At 43.0% G+C, this 21,818-nt stretch overlaps 1 protein-coding gene across 1 annotated transcript in view; it reads right to left on the reverse strand.

The window, feature by feature from the left end:
- LOC132766844 (urea transporter 2-like) overlaps positions 1–12,186 on the reverse strand; it is a 40,186-nt gene extending 28,000 nt beyond the window's left edge. Inside the window, exons 1-2 of the mRNA XM_060761205.2 lie at positions 12,120–12,186; positions 4,081–4,228 (exon numbers count right to left, since the gene is read on the reverse strand). Coding sequence (XP_060617188.2) covers positions 4,081–4,210 — 130 coding nt within the window. The 5' untranslated portion in view covers positions 4,211–4,228; positions 12,120–12,186. The remainder of the gene's footprint in view (positions 1–4,080; positions 4,229–12,119) is intronic.
- Positions 12,187–21,818: the final 9,632 nt, after the last annotated feature.

Raw genomic sequence — 21,818 nt, forward strand, 5'->3', positions numbered from 1 at the left:
ATTTCCAACTACACACCAACATGGCATGCCATTTAACCCTTTGCCAATTCCAGTAGGGCTTTGTTTCTGTTGCCTGAAAGTTTATGGACTGGGACACTTGCCAGTCTCTCTGTATCTCCGGCAACATCTGGTAGGGCTCTTAGCACAACAGGGGGTTGTAAAATATGACACACATTTATTGTTGTTTGTAAAAACATTGTGCATTTGGCAGGTTGATTGAGGAGTGCGACAACCGCTGGTAGAGTTCATGCTTGAAAAAACGAAGACGCGAGAAGTTTATTTATGTTGCTTACATCTAAGATGGCAGATGGCGTGAGCATTTCCCAGCCAGATTGGGATGGGATTGCAAAATACTCATTTCCTTTCTCCGTGTGTATCATTTAAACTGAGCACTGGAATTCAGGCAAGATAAATACATGCTTTGGAACTGGGACAGAGTGGACAAAAGAAAAAAAACCCATCAGGAATGAATATCTCGTGATACGTTTATTGTCGTTGTTATGTGCCCTCAAGTCATTTCCAATGTAAGGCTATCCTAAGGTCACAGAGTTTTCTCGACAATATATGTTCATTGCCTTCTTCTGGGGCTCAGACTGGATCTACACTGCTCTATATCCCAGGATCTGATCCTAGATTATCTATTTTAAACTCTATTATATGAATCTATACTGCTAGATAATCTGAGATCAGATCCCAGGATATAGAACAGTGTGGAATAGGACTCAGAGTACATGACTTGCTCAAGATCACATGGTGGACTTCCATGGCTAAGTCAGGATTTGAAACTAGTTCCAATCCAACATTCAAACCACTGCACCATGTTGGTTTTAATTTGTTAATGGGATAAAATAAGGTCCAACTCCAAGCTTAGCACTAGGATTTTTAATGAAAGCAGACCCACTTTTGGGGTGCAGATTAAGCCATATAGCATTTCAAAAATTGTGTCCAAGGCCTTTCACACTACACCAGTGGTTCCCAACCTTTGGGCCTCCGGATATTTTGGACTTTAGCTCCCACAATTCCTAAAGGCTGGTAAGATGGCTGGGATTTCTGGAAGTTGAAGTCCAAAACACCTAGAGGCCCAGTGGTTGGGAACCATTGCAATACACAAATTTAGCTTCATGGTTCCCCTTTAACTGCCATAAGAGCATCCTATGAACCGGCTAGGACACTAAGATCATCTGGGGAGGCCCTGCTCTCTGTCCTGCCTGCATCACAGGCGCGCTTGGCAGGGACGAGAGACAGGGCCTTCTCAGTGGTGGCCCCTCGGCTGTGGAACGCCCTGCCTGCAGATATCAGATCGGCCCCCTCCCTGCTGGCGTTTCGGAGGAAAGTGGAGACCTGGCTGTTCAAACAAGCATTTGATTAAATAGTGTAATTGAACATAGGAATACGGAATAATGGATGATGAGACTGGATTCTGATTTTACTGTTGAGGCGCTAATGATTGTTATATGGATGTTTAATGATTTATGTTACAGTTGTTTTTAATTGCCCTATACTTGTCTCGTGACGTTTTGTATTGGTGTCGCCTGAGAGCTGAGAAAAGCGGTATATAAATAAATAAAGTAAGTAAGTAAGTAAATAAATCCTGTGGAAGAGTTTGTAGTTTGTTGCAGCTATGGAGATCTCTGACTAGGGCCCTTCCACACAGCTGTATAAAATACACATTGAACTGGATTATATGGCAATGTGGACTCAGATAACCCAGTTCAAAGCTGATATTGTGGATTATCTGCTTTGATATTCTGACTTACATGGCTGTATGGAAGGGCCCTAAGAATTTGGCAAGTCCCGCAGTTCCACAGAGTGATGGCATGACAACTAAAGTTGTACTAGTACTATGATTCCAGATTATGGCATATTTCAAAGTTAGTGTAATGTCTTACATGCTGAGATCGTATATTGCGTTTGTGTAGTGAACATCTGCATATAATGAAATAGTGGTTGCCCAACACCTCCCTTTTTCTGGATACCAATGAAACGCAATTGATTATATTATATATCTGACAGTGTGGCTTATTATTATTGCCCTAACATGCAACTAGGAACACCCAATGGCTGACTCTCCATTCCCAGTGAATCAAATGATACACTGAGGGATTGTTATGCACCATCCAAGACTATACACCTATGCAACTTCATGTGAAATGGTTATACTTGTGGGACTCCCTTTGCACAAACATGAACTACAGCACCCATTATTCAATAGCCAAAGTACAGCTATATACACTAAGAATGGAATGGATTGCAAAGGCCACCTAGTCTAATCTAAGCTTAATGTTGTATGTGTTTAAGGCATTGAATAATTGCCATATGTAAGCCACCTTGAGTTTCCCTTTGGGTAGAGAAAGGTGGGGTATAAATAGGGTAAATAAATAAATAGTAAATAATTGATCCCTGATATATGTAGAGAAGTTACAGCAGGGCCTTTTGTCAGTGTCAGAGATAATAATAATAATAATAATAATAATAATAATAATAATAATAACAACAACAACAACAACAACAACTTTATTTTTGTACCTGCCAACAACAACAACAACAACAACTTTATTTTTGTACCTGTCTCCATCTCCCCGAAAGGACTCTGGATGGCTTACATGGGGACAAGCCCAATCAACATAGTTAAAATATAACACATTAAAATACATAAACAACACCATAAAAATATAAAAACAACATTATAACAAAATATAAAAGCAGACCAACAATTATTAAACCTGCGATAATGATCAATATCTGGGCACAGGTGGGTGCAAATCAATTGGACTGATGGATAAAGTGAGTAAGTCAACTGACAGCAGCAAGAATAGAGGGCAATGTAAGATAGAGCAATTATAACTTTGGTACAGAACAATAGTAAAGTGGGAGGACAAGATTTTTTGGGTCCTAGCTGGGGGCCCAGTTATCAGGGGAACTGTCTAGCCAAATGCATAGCAGAACATCCATGTCTTTAGATCTTTACGGAAGATGGACAGAATGGGTGTTAGTCTAATCTCCCTAGGGAGGAAGTTCCTGAGCCAGGGGGCCACCACCGAGAAGGCCCTCTCTCTCATCCCTACCAACCCTGCTTGTGACGGGGGTGGGAACGAGAGAAGGGCCTCCCCTGGGACACTCTCACAAAAAGGTGGGAAATCATTAATAAAAACACTATTTTAAAACCTAAACACCTCTCTAGAAATCCTCCACCATGACTGTATGGACAACTTCTGCCAGAGTTCTAGTCCAAAAATGCAATTTTCCAGATTTTGCCAGCATCCCCTCCCCCCCTACATGATGCAAAATATGTTATGTGCATTGATGCCACTGGGAATTTTATCCAGAAAGTGATAAAGAAGCCAAAGGTGTCCCTAATAGCTTCATAGATAAGGAAAGTGTTCCCCTCCATATTTATTTATTTATTTATTTATTTATCAATCATATTTATATACGGCCTTTCTCAGCCCAAAGGTGACTCAAGGCAGTTTACATTCGGCACAATTCGATGCCACCCCAACATATAAAATATAATTTAAAATGTAGCATATAACATATAGGTTCATAAAAAGTCAATACAATCATACGTCTTTAACATCTCCTTACTGAAATCACTATTTAATTGCATTGTCAGTCATTCCGTGGTCTATCATTGCCTGTTACATTGAATTTGCAAATGCCTGCTCAAAAAGCCAGGTTTTAACCTTTTTGCTAAATGTTTAGAGGGAGGGGGCCGATCCCATATCTCTAGGAAGGGTGTTCCACAGCCAAGGGGCCACCACTGAGAAGGTCCTGTCTCTGGTTCCCACCAAACACATCTGAGACGGAAGTGGGACCAAGAGCAGGGCCTCCTCAGATGATCTTAAAGTCCTAGATAAGAGGAGATTCATTTGGACAGGTAAGCTGGGCCATTTAGAGCTTTATAGGCCAAAGCCAGCACTTTGAATTGTGCTCGGTAGCAAACTGGTAGCCACTGGAGCTGGCTCAGCAGAGGAGTTGTGTGTTCCCTGAGTGCCTCTCCTGTTAGCAACCTGGCTGCCACCCATATGCCTCGACAGAGGGTCACGTTCTTTCTCTCCAGTATCTCATATATGGGATTACCTTTCAGCCAGTCTCCAAAGGCCTTCATGTCGCCGGTGACATAACTCAGAGCTTTGCTGACCTGGTCCCAGCATCCCTCTGTCTCACTTTGCGTTTTGTCGGTCTTTTCTTTGGTGGCTTCCATTTCCATCACCAGCTTGGGATCCACCTGGCACAAAAGCAACAGCGCCTTAGCATCTCACAACTATTCCCCAACTAGATGATCATCAACAAAGAGTCTTGGGAAAGCTGAAAGACTTGCAAGTTTTATTTGGCAAAAACACACTTTGTGGATTCCAACCTGTTCATCAGATGCTGATGGGATAATGTCCAAACAAAGCTTTTGCCAAATAAAAGTTGGCAAAATGTGCTTGATTTTAAAGCATCCAAAGAAGTCTTTGTAAAGCAACAGAGTAAGAAAAGTAGCCCCTGGAAATTGATTTGTGGTCATAATGTCCTTATTCTCCTTCATGGAGACTTGCATAGCTATTCATCTCTCTCTCAATATGCATGTATATAAGTCACTTGTGGGTTGCATTTTAAATTAATTTTGACATACTTGTAGAGCTGCATCCTCCTTTCTAGTAGCTTTGACTTATGGAGTTCAGGATACCAAATATTGCTTTAATCATATCCTTTTCTATGTGAAAATGGCTTCAAACTACAGGAAAGAAGATTCCACCTGAGCATTAGGAAGAACTTCCTAACTGTGGGAGCTGTTCAGCAGTGGAACTCTCTGCCCCGTTGTGTGGAGGAGGCTCCTTCTTTGGAGGCGTTTAAACAGAGACTGGATGGCCATCTGTCAGGGGTGCTTTGAAGGGGATTTTTCTGCTTCTTGGCAGGGAGTTGGACTGGATGGTCCACAAGATCTCTAGGTCTAATACTAGACTTTTTTTTTGCAATTTTCCCAAAAATGCATAAACATCCTTAATAGGATTAAAACTAGAGAAGTGTCAAAACATTACAAAACTTTAAGTGAGATTTGTAAGTCTGTACTTATGAGCAAAATTGTAATTTAAGACGGAATGTGTAACTCCAATTAAATCATTATCATAACGTGTATACTTCAATATAAATATTTTTATTTAGCTTTCAAATAGTTACCATAGACACTATTAGCTGTCAAAAGGTGTATACATTTTTTGTATAGACACATTGGATATAAACAAGCAAAAAAGCTATGATTGTAGGCAGCCCAGATGTATACCAAAATAAAGTAAAATTAAAACCCTCTCTCTTTTGCACCTACTGTGATGTGCCACCTGGAAGGAGTAGAATGGAAGTTCATATAACACTAAAGCATCGTTTCTCAACCTGGGGGTTGGGATCCTTTGGGGGGGGGGGTCATGAGGGGGTTTCAGAGGGGTCACCAAAAACCATTAGAAAACAGTATTTTCTGTTGCTCGTGGGGGTTCTGTGTGGGAAGTTTGGCTCAATTCCATCGTTTGTGGGGTTCAAAATGCTCTTTGATTGTAGGTGAACTATAAATCTCAGCAACTACAACTCCCAAATGTCAATGTCTATTTTCCCCAAACTCCCCAAACAGTGTTCACATTTGGGCATACTGAGTATTTGTGCAAAGTTTGGTTCAGGTACATCATTGTAAGAGTCCACAATGCTCTCTGGATGTAGGTGAACTACAACTCCAAATTCAAGGTCAATGTCCACCAAACTCACCCAGTATTTTCTGTTGGTCATGGGAGTTCCTGTGGAAAGTTTGGTTCAATTTCATCATTGGTGGAGTTCAGAATGCTCTTTGAATGTAAGTTAACTATAAATCCCAGCAACTAGAACTCTCAAATGACAAAATCAATTGCACCCCCTCAACCCTCTCCGGTATTCATATTTGGGTGTATTGGGTATTTGTGCCAAATTTGGTCCAGTGAATGAAAATACATCCTGCATATCAGATATTTACATTCATAACAGTAGCAAAATTACAGTTAGCAACAAAAGCTATATAGTTGGTGGTCACTACAACATGAGGAACTGTATTAAGGGGTCACGGCATTAGGAAGGTTTAGAAACACTGCTCTAAAATAATATTGGCACCAATGCTTAGTGGAATCCAAAGGTATTCAGATACCATTATGAATGTGCCGTGTAGGCATTGGACAAATAATTTATGGCATTGTGCCATAAGTTAACATTCTCTTTCTATGTTCATATCTGCTTCATGTCATCTCCAAGGCGTACGTGGACAGGAGTCAACTGAGTTACGTATCACCTGCCGATTCAAAGCTGGTGTGCCTCTCAATGTGGTTGGTGGGGAACAGAAATGGGGAGAGCTTCTTATTCTCAAGCCTAGCTTGTTGGCTTTCTATGAACATCTGACTACAGACTGATGGATACGATAGGCCAACAGTATGATTCAGCATGAGGTTTTTTCATGAAATATGATGGGGAAGAATTCACCCACTTGTCCACCAAGCTGACCCTTGAACCTCAACCCTACATGGAGGCCATGTCCAAAGTATGCCTACCTGGGCTTCCAGCCTCTTCAAGAGTGGTATGCTTTGAGAGGGATCTTGGGTGCATGCTGACCACCGATGGCTCTTAAATTCAGAGTCATGAGGCTTGTGTCCATCTGATGATGTATTGGATGGGACTGGGCTGGTGGAAGGCCCTGGAATGTCGGTGAGAGGACATCCATCCATCTTTCCTAGCATTACATGTGTGACAAAGTGCAGGGAGAAGGAAGTCAGAATGTGATCTCTCTGCCCTGGCAAGTATTTTATTATTTTACAGACATTTGGTCAGCTGTGCTTTCTTTGGATTATGGCAGGGTTGGGCATCTCCAGGTCGATCTTTGGGAGAATTGCCATCAATGCCCTTGGGCTCTGTGTGGTGCATTGGGCTAATTAAATTTATCTCTGAAATAGCCTGCAGGTCCCTTTTACATTGTTTAACATCAAAAACCATCAGCTGTCTTCCTTTTCTGCAGTTACAAAATTGTAAGGTGGACTGGACATAACTCCTGGGGATTCATTTTTTATCTTAACTTGAAAACTTTCCTTCTCAACCTGGTAACACCCTGGATATGGAGCTTTTGAGGCACTGCAGATTGGGGTGTTAACACATGATGATTGCAATTCTCTTCTAGGTAAATCTACAATGTAGGGTTAATGCAGTTTGACACCACTTTAACTTCCATGGAAGCATGGGAGTTGCATTTTGGTGAGGCACCAGAACTCTTTGGTCCCTTCCATACAGTCCTATATCCCAGAATATCAAGGCAGAAAATCTCACAATATCTGCTTTGAACTGGAATATATGGCAGTGTGGACTCAGATAACCCAGTTCAAGGCAAATATTGTAGGAGGGGTGATTTGAATGCAATATTCCTGCTTCTTGGCAGGGGGTTGGACTGGATGGCCCATGAGGTCTCTTCCAACTCTTTGATTCTATGATTCTATGATTCTATGTGCTACCTTCATATTCTGGGTTATATGGCTGTGTGGAAGGGCCCTTTGCCAGAGAAAGGTAAACATCTTGATAGAAGAGCAACTCCAATGATTCCATAGTAGTGATAAATGAAAGTTAAAGTGGGCTCAAACGGCATTAACTATACAGTGTGGGAGCATCCCAAATTGCCTCTTGTAACTGTGCCGTAACACTACACAATTAAAGTGCTTTGATGTCATATTAGTTGCTGTGATTGTGCCCTATGAAATAATGACTTGTGTAGTTTCATGAAGTGTAAAGTATTCTCAACCTGAAAGCCCTAGTATCTCAGCAAGATACAAATCCCAGGATTCTGTAGGAAGAAGTAATGTCACATAAAGTGGATTCAAAGTGTTGCAACTCTATGGTGCAAAAGTGATCCTTGATTAAAAAAGCAATGTCTCATTTCCAGTGACGAAGCATCATTGAAACACGCATACAGGTGGAAAACCTGTGTGAGTTTAACAACAGGGTGAGTAGGCCAGGTCATTCAACCCTTTCTGGCCTTTTGTTTATAAACAACTTCATTATATTTTTGGATAAGTAAACCTTATAAAAATCATAAAAAACAGCTATGTAGGTAGGAATACAACAAGGGCGTGGGACCTATCTACTTCATGGCATGGAAGACCTACCCAATGTGATGTGAAGCTTGTATTTGAAGAATGATGCTAGTCTTTCTTTGGTATACTCCATTGGTGTAATTATGGGCTGGTCTACAGTTATAAAATCTGGTGCTGGTAGTCATTCTGACTTTTGGTAAGTATCCAGAAAGTATTGTCAAAGGCTTTCATGGCTGGAATCACAGGGTTGTTGTAGGTTTTTTCAGGCTATATGGCCATGTTCTAGAGGCATTCTCTCCTGACATTTTGCCTGGATCTATGGAAAGCATCCTCAGAGGTTGTGAGGTCTGTTGGAACTAAGAAAATTGGGTTTATATATCTGTGGAAGGTCCAGGGTGGGACGATCCACAGATAAGAGTTCTTTCTCCCACCCTTGTCATCCCACAGATATATAAACCCAATTTTCCTAGTTCCAACAGACCTAATAACCTCTGAGGATGCTTGCCATAGATACAGGTGAAACGTCAGGAGAGAATGCCTCTAGAACATGGCCATATAGCTTGAAAAAACTACAACTATCCAGAAAGTTTTGCCCTCAACCTAACTTTCCTCTATACTAAGCAGAGCTGGAGGATATTTCTAGGAAACTCAGGAGTATCCTCAGGCTTTGTGACCATCTAGATCAGTGGTTCTCAACCTGTGGGTCCCCAGGTGTTTTGGTCTACAACTCCCAGAAATCCCATCCAGTTTACCAGCTGTTAGGATTTCTGGGAGTTGAAGGCCAAAACATCTGGGGACCCACAGGTTGAGAACCACTGATATAGATAGCTGGACTGGATCCATTTTGATCTCATCTATTGTCTACACATTGGATGCCAACACCTTGTGGTGAGGCTTATCTTTGAAGGGGATGAGTCTGCCTATTGGGATGAGGTGGCCAGCTGTTCTCGTCGTGTAGAGACAATAATCTGGATCTTAACATCAATAAGACCAAGGAGTTCATAGTAGACTGCAGAAAGAACAGACTAGAAATCCAGCCCTTGGTCATAAATGGAGACCAAGTGGAGCAGGTGGTCAGTTGTAAGTTCCTGGGTGTCACTGTTAAGGAGGATCTGACCTGGAGCACTCATACGGCAGTACTATCTGAGACTTCTAAGGAACCAACAACTGAATGGAAAACTGCTGTGACTTTGTACTGCTGTGCTATAGAGATTGCCCTTACCTACTGCATCTATGCATTGTTCGGTAACTGCACAGTGGCAGATAGGAAGGTGCTCCAAAGGGTCACTACTACTGCACAGAGAAACATTGGTTGCCTTCTTTCTCACCTCTTTGGAAGAACTTTATATATACCACAGCCTTTAGAAAGCTCAGAGTATTCTTGGGGATCCATCTCACCTAGCATATGCTTGTTTGAATTATTACCATCTGGCAGATGGTACAGGATGACAAAAATAAGGACAAACAGACTGTGCGAGTTAGCTTTTATCCTGGAGAAGTAACTATATTGAACTCCATGGTTTCACATTGATGTGGCATTGGGGACGATGCAGTGGTGGTTGGAGTGTGTTGAGATGGGTATGTTGTTTTTTTGATGTGTGCTGGGGAAAGCATTTAATCTCAGTATATAATGTACAATGACAATAATGTTATTCTATTATATTCCTTGTGTTGCTAAGTGCAGGAAAGGGGATGGGTCATCCCTGGGTGGCTGTCATTGCTCCTTGCCAGCCACAGAGCTCCCTGCAATCACCTGGCCATTTCAGTTGTCTCTGCTGAGATCAGAATGGGGTGTTTGCAAGAAGGAGGGGATGCTGGACCAAGAATGGCAGCAGGGTTGATTTGGTCTTGGTCTGGTTGGACTAGCAAAGAATTCAGCCCAGTATGTGTGTGGTTGCCATCACAGTCCAAAGCTTAATGCTCCAAATTGGCCCCAGATTGTAGACATGACCTAAGCCAGTGTATGCAGAAGTGGCAGAAGGAAGAAAGAGGATCTACCTTGCCATGCCAGGACTATCCTAGGTCTCAAGATTTCTAAGAGCTAGTCATGATCCCTTGTAATGCCACATGGTTCTCCTAGTGATGCTGTTCCACATGATACCTTTCCATCCTTACCATGAAGTGCAGAGAGAGTCCCAAGGGTAGAAAATTGTTCCCAAAGTCACCAATTTCTCATTTAATGGAAGAGAGGTAAGAATGGGTAAAGTTGTCTATTACATCCCCCCCCCCCCCACATTTGATTTTTTGAAATACTTAGGTTCTTCTCATTGGAAATCTGAAGTCTGTAGCTTTTGGGGGTGGGGGGTGGGTGGGGGGTGGGGGTGAATTCTTATCAACATAAAGCTGAAATGAAAATGTCTTCCATTTGCCATCTTTCCAATCCATTCGTTATCACAATTCCCTATTGTAAAGAGATTTCTTTTCTTTTTTCATGTCAGGAGTGACTTGAGAAACTACAAATCAGTTCTGATATGAGAGAATTGGCCATCTGCAAGAATGTTGTCCAGAGGATGCATGGATGTTTTACCATCCTGTAGGAGGCTTCTCTCATGTCCCCACATGGGAAACTGGAGCTGACAGACAGGAGCTCACCCCGCTCCCCAGATTAAAACCACTGACATTTCGGTCAGCACTCCTGCTGGCACAAAAGTTTAACCCATTGCTCCACTGGGGGCTCCCAAGAGAGAATCATATTGTGCTAAATAATTTTTTTTGTGTCACCTAATTATTAATCATATTGTGCTAAACAAGGTTAATGATGAGATGACTCTAAAAAAAGTTTTTTTTACACTAAATAGGATGAATACACAGGGAATTGAACTTAAGAGTTTTTATGATTAAAGCATGCCAAGCCTTTGCCATAAATGTATCTGCTCAGCTCATTTTTTTCATGTATACATTCATTTAAAAAGAACCCCTCAAGTTCCTTTCATGTGAAATATGGAGACATTTACAAATTCAGATAAACTCTCATTTTGCTGTCTCTAGACAGAGGTAAGAAGTAAGTTGCTCAGCATGCAACTGAATTCCTTATTGAATTGTTGGCTCCTGGGAAACAGTTACTTAGACACCTTGGCATGAGTTACACTATTCATGGATCTGCTGCTCTTAACCATCTCATAGGTTTTAGGGAAGGGAAAGTTTACCCCTGTGCAGTAAAAAATGTATTTTATTTTGGGTTGTTTGCATCAATAGCAGTTTGGAGGGGGATTTAAGGGATCTACATCCCCCCACAAAAGTCACAAGTGAATTACAGGCTGTTCTTACTGCGACTCGTAGCAATATCCCCTCTTTCAACCAGCATTGTTATGCCGAAATCTATTAGACCTCATTTCTGGTAATACTGCTAAACAGTTACAGCAAGGGGAAAAAAAATCCTCATCCTCACAACTGTAGAGCATCCTGTCTTAGCAAATCTCAGAAGGTATTTCTCCTGCTGGAGTGAATCCACTTAAATCTGTTAGTATGAAGTGGAATGCTTTATTTTTTAAAAAGGAAACAAAGCAATTCCTTTAAAACCCAGAATGTGCCCTGCTAAGGATTCAGCGTGAACCGGACCACAAAACACTTCAGGTTCCAAAGACTTATCTCAACATTAAAGCATTTCCTCTCTTCTTTCTGTGTCTTATCTCTTTCCACCAGTTGTTTTTCCTTAGACCCATGAAGAGGCAGAGATGTGAGCTGGAGAGCAGAACCTGGAGTGTATTTACTCAGAGGTAAAGCCCTCTGTAAAAATAAAAGCCTTAATCTGACAGACTTCATTGGGAAGATAACATAACTGCCTGCTGATAGTTCTTGTCTATGTCCAGGGGTCTTTTGCACAAATTTACATGGGGAACCCACTGAGTTCACACTCAATGTGCGTTCCTAGGTTTGCACAGCCTCAGTTGGTTTTGCTTCTGGATACTTTTGGAACAACTTTTTGCATTTTCTGGCAGAAATGCAACGGCAAGGAGCGGAACTGAGGAGCTACAAGAATACTAAGGAGGATATCCTAGAATTAAATTACAGTTCTGCATTCTAAAAAAGCAAGGAAAAGCCAGCTCCTCTTACCTTGAGCTGCTGTCCAGCCAACAAGCCTGTCTGTTCTGCCAAGTTTATCGCTTACTGGGAGTGTGCAGAGAGACTGATAGTGGAAGAGCACACTCATTACACCACTTTATATAGTCCATAACAACTTGGAGCATAGTCATTGTGGCAGGCTGGCTCCCTCCCATAAGATACCTACTCCCAGGTTTCCCAAGATTGTTGGGAAAAGAAAATTTTGCCTTATTTGTTTGTGTTTTTTTTTATGTAGCCAAGTGGATACAGAAATCCCTTCCCTCCCCTTGCAACTTCATGGTTTCCTCCAGCTCTTGTGGGCCTGAACTCAAGACATTTCAAATTTGACAAAGGCACACAGGTAAGCACAATGCAGTTCATCCAAAGGTATAAGGACCCTTTAAATGACTATTTCAGACTACTTGAAGGAGTTACTTTGAGCCAGATGAAACTCATGGTCCTTTCAAGATGAATAAAGTCAGAATGCTAAGCAAGAGGTCTCATGGAGGAAAAAGAGCAATTCTGCGATGGCAAAGCCACATGAGGACCAAAGAACTGCACGGTCCATGCTTCCTTGGCAAAAGGTCTCTGGTTTAATCCTAGGCATCACCTGGAAACATTCTGGATCAGGATTTGGGATCCATATTAGTAGTCAGAGCAGCCAGAGCAGGTGGTGGTCAGGACAATATGCTTTTGGCAGTTCTTATTGGAGAGTTACCCAAACAAGAAACAGTTTTCTAAGATCTACAGAGACACTTGATGGAACACCCCAGCAAGCGAGAATCCAAAAGTGGCAGGCTCAAACCCAGCACCTCAATCTGTGGGTGATACCAGATGAGAGACTCCCTCCTGGGTACACAGAAGACTGGGCGACTTGCAAGGTGCTGAACAGACTGCGCTCTGGAACCACGAGATGCAGAGCCAATCTTAAGAAATGGGGCTACAAAGTTGAATCCACGACATGCGAGTGTGGAGAAGAGCAAACCACTGACCACCTGCTGCAATGCAACCTGAGCCCTGCTACATGTACAATGGACGACCTTCTTGCGGCAACACTAGAGGCACTCCAAGTGGCCAGATACTGGTCAAAGGACATTTAATCAACTACCAAGCTGAAAAGCTGAATACAGCATCATGAACTGCACCATTTTATCATATATCTACTGTTTTGCTAGGAGGAGGAACAGCCTTTACTATCCCAATGTAGTCTGGAATGGAGATGCCTGGTTTCCTCATTGCTGCACAATGACAGTCAGATGGCACCAGGGTATAGTTTTGCCTCCCAGCTGCAAATTGGCTGGAGAAGTGTGACCTTGTGCCATCTGGTTGCTGTTGTACAGCTGCGGAAGAAAAGGTAGCTGTCCCCTACCATAGGTTTTGTGCTTCACTGGAACAACTTTGAACAGAAAAGCATTTTCTGTGACCAATTCACCCACAAAATCTCACTGTGAGAATGAACTTGTTCCATAGATGAAAACAGGGTCATATATGGCTAGGCGACATCAGAGCCACACTGAAGAACCTATGGATAATCAACTGTAGTTCAAGGTACTGCCCCAAATTGCTACCCTCTGTTTAGGGCTTGATTAAGATAGTCATTGGTCAGCAGGTCTTTGGACTTCATCCCATGGGAGCGGGGGGGGGGGGGGGGGGGGGAGGAGTGGAGAGGATTGTCTTCCTTGTTGTAGCATTTCATTCTGGTCCAATCGTAAGGAAAACAGATAATATATTCACCCCCATTACATGCAATGTACTTGTGTCCAGTTCTACAGTATTTCTCTGCCTTCTGTGCTATCACACTGGCAAGAGGAGGGCGACTAAAAAGATCAAGGGTCTGGAGAACAAGCCCTATGAGGAGTGGCTTAAGGAGCTGGGCATGTTTAGCCTGAAGAAGAGAAGGCTGAGAGGAGATATGATAGCCATGTATAAATATGTGAGAGAAAGCCACAGGGAGGAGGGAGCAAGCTTGTTTTCTGCTTCCTTGGAGGCTCCTTCTTTGGAAGCTTTTAAACAGAGGCTGGATGGCCATCTGTCAGGGGTGATTTGAATGCAATATTCCTGCTTCTTGGCAGGGGGTTGGACTGGATGGCCCATGAGGTCTCTTCCAACTCTTTGATTCTATGATTCTATGAAGTATAGTCTTCACCCATATCACTTTTAATTAAAAAAGTGAAAACCTTGGAATTGCAGAAATCTAAACTCTAGATCTAAAAAAGGGGGAAATATAGCCACAGTGAACTGGTAATATAGCAATTCCTGAAGAATGCATTTTTTTTAAAAAAAAAATTACCATAAATATTTCATGCAAGAGAATTAATTGTGAGAAAAGGAGCAACAAGGCACATTTCAAGATCACCCACAGGAATGTCCACATTTTGATGTCACTTCAACCATCTAAAATGGGGAAAACTGATAGTTCCCATCCCACATTAAAATAAGCAACTTTCGCCATTACTGCACAAATCAGAAGCTCTAAAGAGGATATCTCCCCGGCTTCACAACAGTTTCTACACACTTTAGAAGCAGTTTAAATATGGAGTCCTATGGGGAACCTCAGGAAGTAGCCTTGCTCCACGGGACCCTGTGCTGGTATGGCTGTACCAGGAGCTTCAGCTTCATTTGCTTTCTATTGAGTGTTTGCATATATTCCAAGGTTCCATGCATTTTGCAGTAAGGTGGCTTCCCTTGGTTTGCAATTATAGGGCCAATGACCTGTCTATCATTGTTAAGTTTTGGTTCCGCCCCTTTTTCCAGGGCTCTGGGAGGGAAAGGGAACCATTTTTAGATCAGTCTTATAGTGGAAAGCTTAGGTACAGGACGTGGATCAGCTCCATCTGTAAACAAGCTTTGTTTCTCACAGCATCCGGGGGAAACAAAAGCATCCAGGGGAAACAGCTCTACATCTTTCATGGAAAAGATCCAAAAGAACTCCAGCTGGAGAATCTACAAGCCTTGGCTAGTAGGTCTACTCAGGTACCAGAAGCAATTGGAGCCGGGAGTAGAGCCCACACCAGCAAGCATAGAAAGTAGATTGCCTGGGAGGGGTTAAAAAAGGGTTTTCCTTTTAAAGAAAAGAAACAGTTCACGAAGCCAGTTACCTGTCCATTTGGGCAAGTTAAGAAGCATTTGCTTGACTTGTTGAAGATCTGAGAAGCGTTTGTTTAAATTGTCGAAGATCTAAGCAATAATAAAGGACTTTGTTAAACTTTTCAAGCATCTAAAGACTTTTGTATAGGAAAATCCTTAGGGCTTTTCAGCCAATGCAACCCGGCTTCCCGCTGGGCACCAAGAGCACGTCCTGTTCAAAAGACAATTATTATAGGCCCAGCGCGTGACAGCACAGACCCCATTTTCAAACTGTTTTTAGAGTATGTAGAAACTGGGGGGACATGTGTCTGATGGGGTCCTAAGTCTACAGCAGGAACATTTAAGACATATTCTTCACCTATTGATTATTTCCACCATTCCAATGTCCTTAAAATAAAACATGTGAATATAATGGCTGAGAATCTACATCATATTTGCACAGTCACAAAGGACCCTTCTACACAGCTGTATACTATCTGAAATTATCTGTTTTGAAGTGGATTATATGGCAGTGTAGACTCAAATAATCCAGTTCAAAGCAGATAATGTGGATTATCTGATTTGATATTCTGGATTATATGGCAGTGTAGAAGGGCCCTAAGAAGGTCTGGGCTTTAGCACAGCTGGTTAATCATCATCAGCAGTTCTTTCCCAACTGAAAGGTTGGGAGTTTGAGCTCAGGTCGGGATGAGCACCGAACCTTCAGCCCAGCTTACTGTCCACCTAAGCAGTTTGAAAACAGCTGTAGCTGTGAGTAGAGAAATTAGGCACCACTTAAGCAGTGAGGTTTTTTATGGCACCATAAAAAAAACCAGTGATCCCTGTAGTTGGAATTGAGCATAAACTCCAGGATGCCGAAGTTGGAAAAATGCCAAGACACATACCTCTGTCTGTCCTGTATGTCTAACGACATTGAATGTTTGCCGTGTGTTCTGTGATCCTCCCTGAGTTCCCTTCAGGATGAGAAGGGTGGAATATAAATGCTGTAAATAAGTAAGTGAAACTGGGGCTGTGCTCCATCATCCTTTTGCTGAAAAAAAAAACATCATTATGAAATCTAATTGGCATCTGTCACTGTGTTTGCTTATTGTTGCATTGTGCAATGGGGAAGGCACCAAAGCTGTCTCTGCAATCCAAGTGAATCAAGTGATACATTGAAGGCACTGGCAATGAATTATCATACCCTACATTTCACAGATGAAAACCCGGACACAATCAAAGCACTCCTGACAGATAGACATCCAGCCTCTCTTTAAAAACTTCCAAGAAAGAAAACTCCACTGAGTTCCAAGGCAGCATATTCAACCATTAAACAGTTTTTGCTGTCAGGAAGTTCTTCCCAATGTTTAGGTGGAGTCTCTTTTCCTGCAATTTGAATCTGTTGCTCCGTGTCTTAGTCTCAAGAGCGTCAGAAAATAAGCATGCTCGCTCCTGAATTTGATGTCCTTTCAAATATTTAAGCATGGTTTTCCTGTCCTCAGTTAACCTTCTGTTCTCCAAACTAAACATCCCCCACTCCCTAAGCTGACTTGGCTTCCAGGCCTTTCAGTTAATAGAATCCAAACTGGTTTAACCAGGACATCTGGAAGATATGAGTTATGCATTGCATGTGGAACACAGTAAGACTTCAGGAACTCCACTTAAGCAAGCATGAACCAGATAAAACAGTGGTTCCCAACCTGTGGGTCCCCACATATTTTGGCCTTCAACTCCTAGAAATCCTATCAGCTGGTAAACTGGCTGGAATTTCTGGGAGTTGTAGGCCAAAACACCTGGGGACCCACAGGTTGAGAACCACTGAGATAAAATATTATAACTGCATATAGAGTAACCTGGTTTAATGAGTTATTACAGTTGTTGCTCAGCCAGCTGCCTGGATGCTTGGTCCCAAAGTCAATACTTCAGTTTTTTCCTGAAGGAGAGGAGAGAAGGAGTCACCCTGATTTCACATTCCACAGACTGGCGGCCACCACCGAGAAGGCCCTGTCTCTCATCCCCTCCAATCACGCTTGCAAGAGTGGCAGGAACGAAAACAGGGCCTACCCCGACGATCGTAAACTCCGAGGTGGGTCATAGAGGGAGATATGTTTGAACAAATAAACTGGGCCAGAACCGTATAGGGCTTTATAAGTCAAGACCAGCACTTTGAATTGTACTTGGAAGTGGACTAGCAGCCAGTGGAGTTGATGAAGCAGGGGGGTGATGTGCTCCCTGTAAGTTACTCCAGTGAGTAATACAGCTTGACAACACTTGAGTTGCCATGGCTCAATGCTATGGGATCCTGGGAATTGTAGTTTGACCAGATCGTCTCTGCCAAAGAGCACTGTTGCTACACCAAATCACAAATTCTAGGACATTTTAGCCTTGAGCCATGACAGTTAAAGTGGCATCAAACTGAATTAATTCTGTATTGTTGAAGGCTTTCATGGCCGGAATTAGTGGGTTGTTGTAGGTTTTTTGGGCTATATGGCCATGTTCTAGAAGCATTCTCTCCTGAAGTTTCACCAGCATGGGTGGCAGGCATCCTCGGAGGTGGTGAGGTTGAACTAACCTAGCTTAGTTCAATCCCTGTATGCTTAGCAAAGATGGAGCTGGTGCAATTTCTTTTGAGTTGGGGTACTACTACAGAGAAAGCCCTGTCTTGAGTACAGTTGGTCCATCATGTCCATGGGTTCCAACTAAAAAAAATAAACAAATCCCAGCACTCATTTGAGTGGTTTGCCATTTTATATAAGGGGCACCCTTTTACCATGCCTTTGTACATAATAGGATTAGCCACAGGGAGGAGGGAGCAAGCCTGTTTTGTGCTTCCCTGGAGACTAAGACATGAAACAATGGCTTCAAACTACAAGAAAGGAGATTCCATCTGAACATGAGGAAGAACTTCCTGACTGTGAGAGCCATTCAGCAGTGGAACTCTCTGCCCTGGAGTGTGGTGGAGGCTCCTTCTTTGGAAGCTTTTAAACAGAGGCTGGATGGCCATCTGTCAGGGGTGATTTGAATGCAATATTCCTGCTTCTTGGCAGGGGGTTGGACTAGATGGCTCATGAGGTCTCTTCCAACTCTTTGTGATCCCTAGATTTTAGTATCTTCGGAGGTCCAGGAACCAAGGGACCACTCTATTCAAGAAGGTAGCCTATAAATGATGAAAGAGGCAAGAGAGACTCTGGTAAAGTTCCAAGTTTCTGGGAAGGTTCTTATTGGAGAAGCAGATTTGTAGACACCCAGAACAGAGTACAGCCAGTTATGTAACAAATCATGATGTTACCTTGAAATGCCAGTTCCTCTTAACCGCAACCAATAAATCCTTCTACTTTCATAACTCTGCAACTGTTGCTCCTGGCGACTGACCTTTGATTCTCTCTCCATAAGACAATTGACCAATAATTCAAGGGGAGGCTGAATAGACTGTTAATTAGGAGAGGCAAACTTGACATGGATTTGGTCTTCATTGCAGCTTTCATTCAGTCCAGCATGGGACGAAATAACTTGGATCTAATGATATATCCTCCAATGTCCTCAGGACCCTGGACCTACTTTCAACCCAGGCTTCCTTTTTGTGAACACTGTAGAATGAATGTAGTTTGACACTGCCATGGCCCATCCCACTCTATTTTATCATATGGTGCATCTACACTGTATAATTAATGCAGTTTAGTGCCACTGTAAGTGCCATGGCTCAATGCTCTGGAGCCATGGGAGCTGCAGTTCTACAAGTGCCGCAGGGTTCCATCCTGGGCCCGGTCCTGTTCAACATCTTTATTAATGACTTAGATGAAGGGTTAGAAGGCAGGATCATCAAGTTTGCAGACGACACCAAATTGGGAGGGAGAGCCAATACTCCAGAGGACAGGAGCAGGATTCAAAACCATCTTGACAGATTAGAGAGATGGGCCAAAGCTAACAAAATGAAGTTCAACAGTGACAAATGCAAGATACTCCACTTTGGCAGGAAAAACGAAATGCAAAGATACAGAATGGGGGACAATGCCTGGCTTGAGAGCAGTACGTGTGAAAAAGATCTTGGAGTCCTCGTGGACAACAAGTTAAACATGAGCCAACAATGTGATGTGGCGGCAAAAAAAGCCAATGGGATTTTGGCCTGCATCAATAGGAGCATAGTGTTTAGATCTAGGGAGGTAATGCTACCCCTCTATTCTGCTTTGGTTAGACCACACCTGGAATATTGTGTCCAATCTGGGCACCACAATTCAAGAGAGATATTGACAAGCTGGAATGTGTCCCGAGGAGAGTGACTAAAATGATCAAGGGTCTGGAGAACAAGCCCTATGAGGAGTGGCTTAAGGAGCTGGGCATGTTTAGCCTGAAGAAGAGAAGGCTGAGAGGAGATATCATAGCCATGTATAAATATGTGAGAGGAAGCCACAGGGAGGAGGGAGCAAGCTTGTTTTCTGCTTCCCTGGAGACTAGGACGCGGAACAATGGCTTCAAACTACAAGAGAGGAGATTCCATCTGAACATGAGGAAGAACTTCCTGACTGTGAGAGCTGTTCAGCAGTGGAACTCTCTGCCCCGGAGTGTGGTGGAGGCTCCTTCTTTGGAAGCTTTTAAATAGAGGCTGGATGGCCATCTGTCAGGGGCGATTTGAATGCAATATTCCTGCTTCTTGGCAGGGGGTTGGACTGGATGGCTCATGAGGTCTCTTCCAACTCTTTGATTCTATGATTCTATGATTCTAAGTCTTGAGTCTTCTCTGCCAAAGAGTGCTAGTGCCTCATCAAACTACAACTCTGAGGATTCCATAGCATTGAGCCATGGAAGTTAAAGCCGCTGGGAGAGATCATCCGGTGTTTTGGGGTCAGATATCATCTGGACGCAGATGATGTTCAGTACTATCACTCCTTCCCACCTATTACTAAGGAGGCTGTGCAGGTCCTCAACCAGTGCTTGGCTGCTGTGTCGGCCTGGATGAAGGAGAACAGATTGATACTCAATCCAGACAAGACAGAGGTACTCCTGGTCAGTCGAAAGGCTGAACAGGGGACAGGGTTACAGCCTGTGTTAGACAGGGCTACACTCCCCTGAAGATGCAGGTTCGCAGTTTGGGAGTGATCCTGGACTCATTGCTGAGCCTGGAACCCCAGGTCTCGGCGGTGGCCAGGAGAGCTTTTGCACAATTATAACTTGTGTGCCTGCTGCGCCAGTTCCTTGAGAAGTCTGACTTGGCCTCGGTGGTCCACACTCTTGTTATTATTTATTTATTTCGAGCTTTTATAACCCGGTCTTCTCGACCTCCGAAGAGGGACTCAGGCCGGCTAACAGCAAAGGGTTAAAATACAGTAAGATAAACCACAGTAAACATCATAATACAATAGTACAAAAATACATTAAAATACAATTATATAACTTACAAAAGGTCAGTTCATCAGAATAAATCATAAATTCAACGCCATCCGCCCATGTGGTCAGCAGTTATTGACTCAATCATCATTCTGCAAATGCAGTATTCCAAAGCCATGTTTTTACCAGCTTTCTAAAAGTCAGGAGGGAAGGGGCAGATCTAATCTCCTTTGGGAGGGAGTTCCAGAACCGAGGAGCCACCACCGAGAAGGCCCTGTCCCTCGTTCCCACCAATCACGATTGCGAAAGAGGTGGGACCGAGAACAGGGCCCCTCCAGAAGATCTTAGTAACCTTGATGGTTCATAGGAGAGAATCCGTTCGGACAGGTAAATTGGGCCGGAGTCGTATAGGGCTTTATATGTCAACACCAGCACTTTGAATTGTGCTGCCAGTGGAGCTGACGCAACAGAGGAGTAGTCTGCTCCCTGTACCCCACTCCTGTTAGTAATCTGGCTGCCGCTCGTTGGACTAGTTACATCCCAAATAGACTACTGCAATGCTCTCTATGTGGGGCTGCCTTTGAAGGTCTCTCAGAAGCTTCAGTTAGTCCAACAGTTGGCAGCCAGGTTACTCACTTGAGCGTCGTACAGGGAGCGTACAATTCCTATGTTATGCCAGCTCCACTGTCTGCTGATCAGCTTCCGGGCACAATTCAAAGTGCTAGTCTTAACCTTTAAAGCCCTAGATGGTTCTGGCCCAGATTACCTGCCTGGACATATCTCCTGTTACGGACCATCATGAAGCTTAAGATCGTCAGGAGAGGCCTTCCTCTCGATCCCACCACTTTCACAAATGTGGTTGGTGGGGATGAGAGACAGGGCCTTCTCGGCTGTGCCCCCCCTCCCCCCCCCCGTCTGTGGAACTCTCTCCCTAAGGACATCAAGTTGGACACCTTTCTCATGTCCTTTAGAAGACAATTGAAGGCTTGACTTTGGGACCAGGTGTTCGACTAGTGGACAGCAGCAATTGGAAAGAAAACTTAGGATATCTGCAACATTAGAATTACCCTGACTTGGATTTGGTTTTAATTGGCATGTTTAATTTTTTGTTTAATGAATTGTATAATGTGATTTAAATGATTTTTAATATTTTAAACGTAATTTTTTCTGCTGCTTATATACTGATAGCTTCATATGATGCTTGTGTGAGGTTGCCCTGAATCCCCCTTGGAGGAGAGAAGGGTGGGGTAGAAATGCATGAAATAAATAAATAAATAAAGTGGTGTCAAACTGCATTTTTTCTACAGTGTAGATGCATCACTA

The sequence above is a fragment of the Anolis sagrei genome, chromosome 2 (genome assembly GCF_037176765.1).
Source record: "Anolis sagrei isolate rAnoSag1 chromosome 2, rAnoSag1.mat, whole genome shotgun sequence".
Lineage (NCBI taxonomy): Eukaryota > Metazoa > Chordata > Lepidosauria > Squamata > Dactyloidae > Anolis > Anolis sagrei.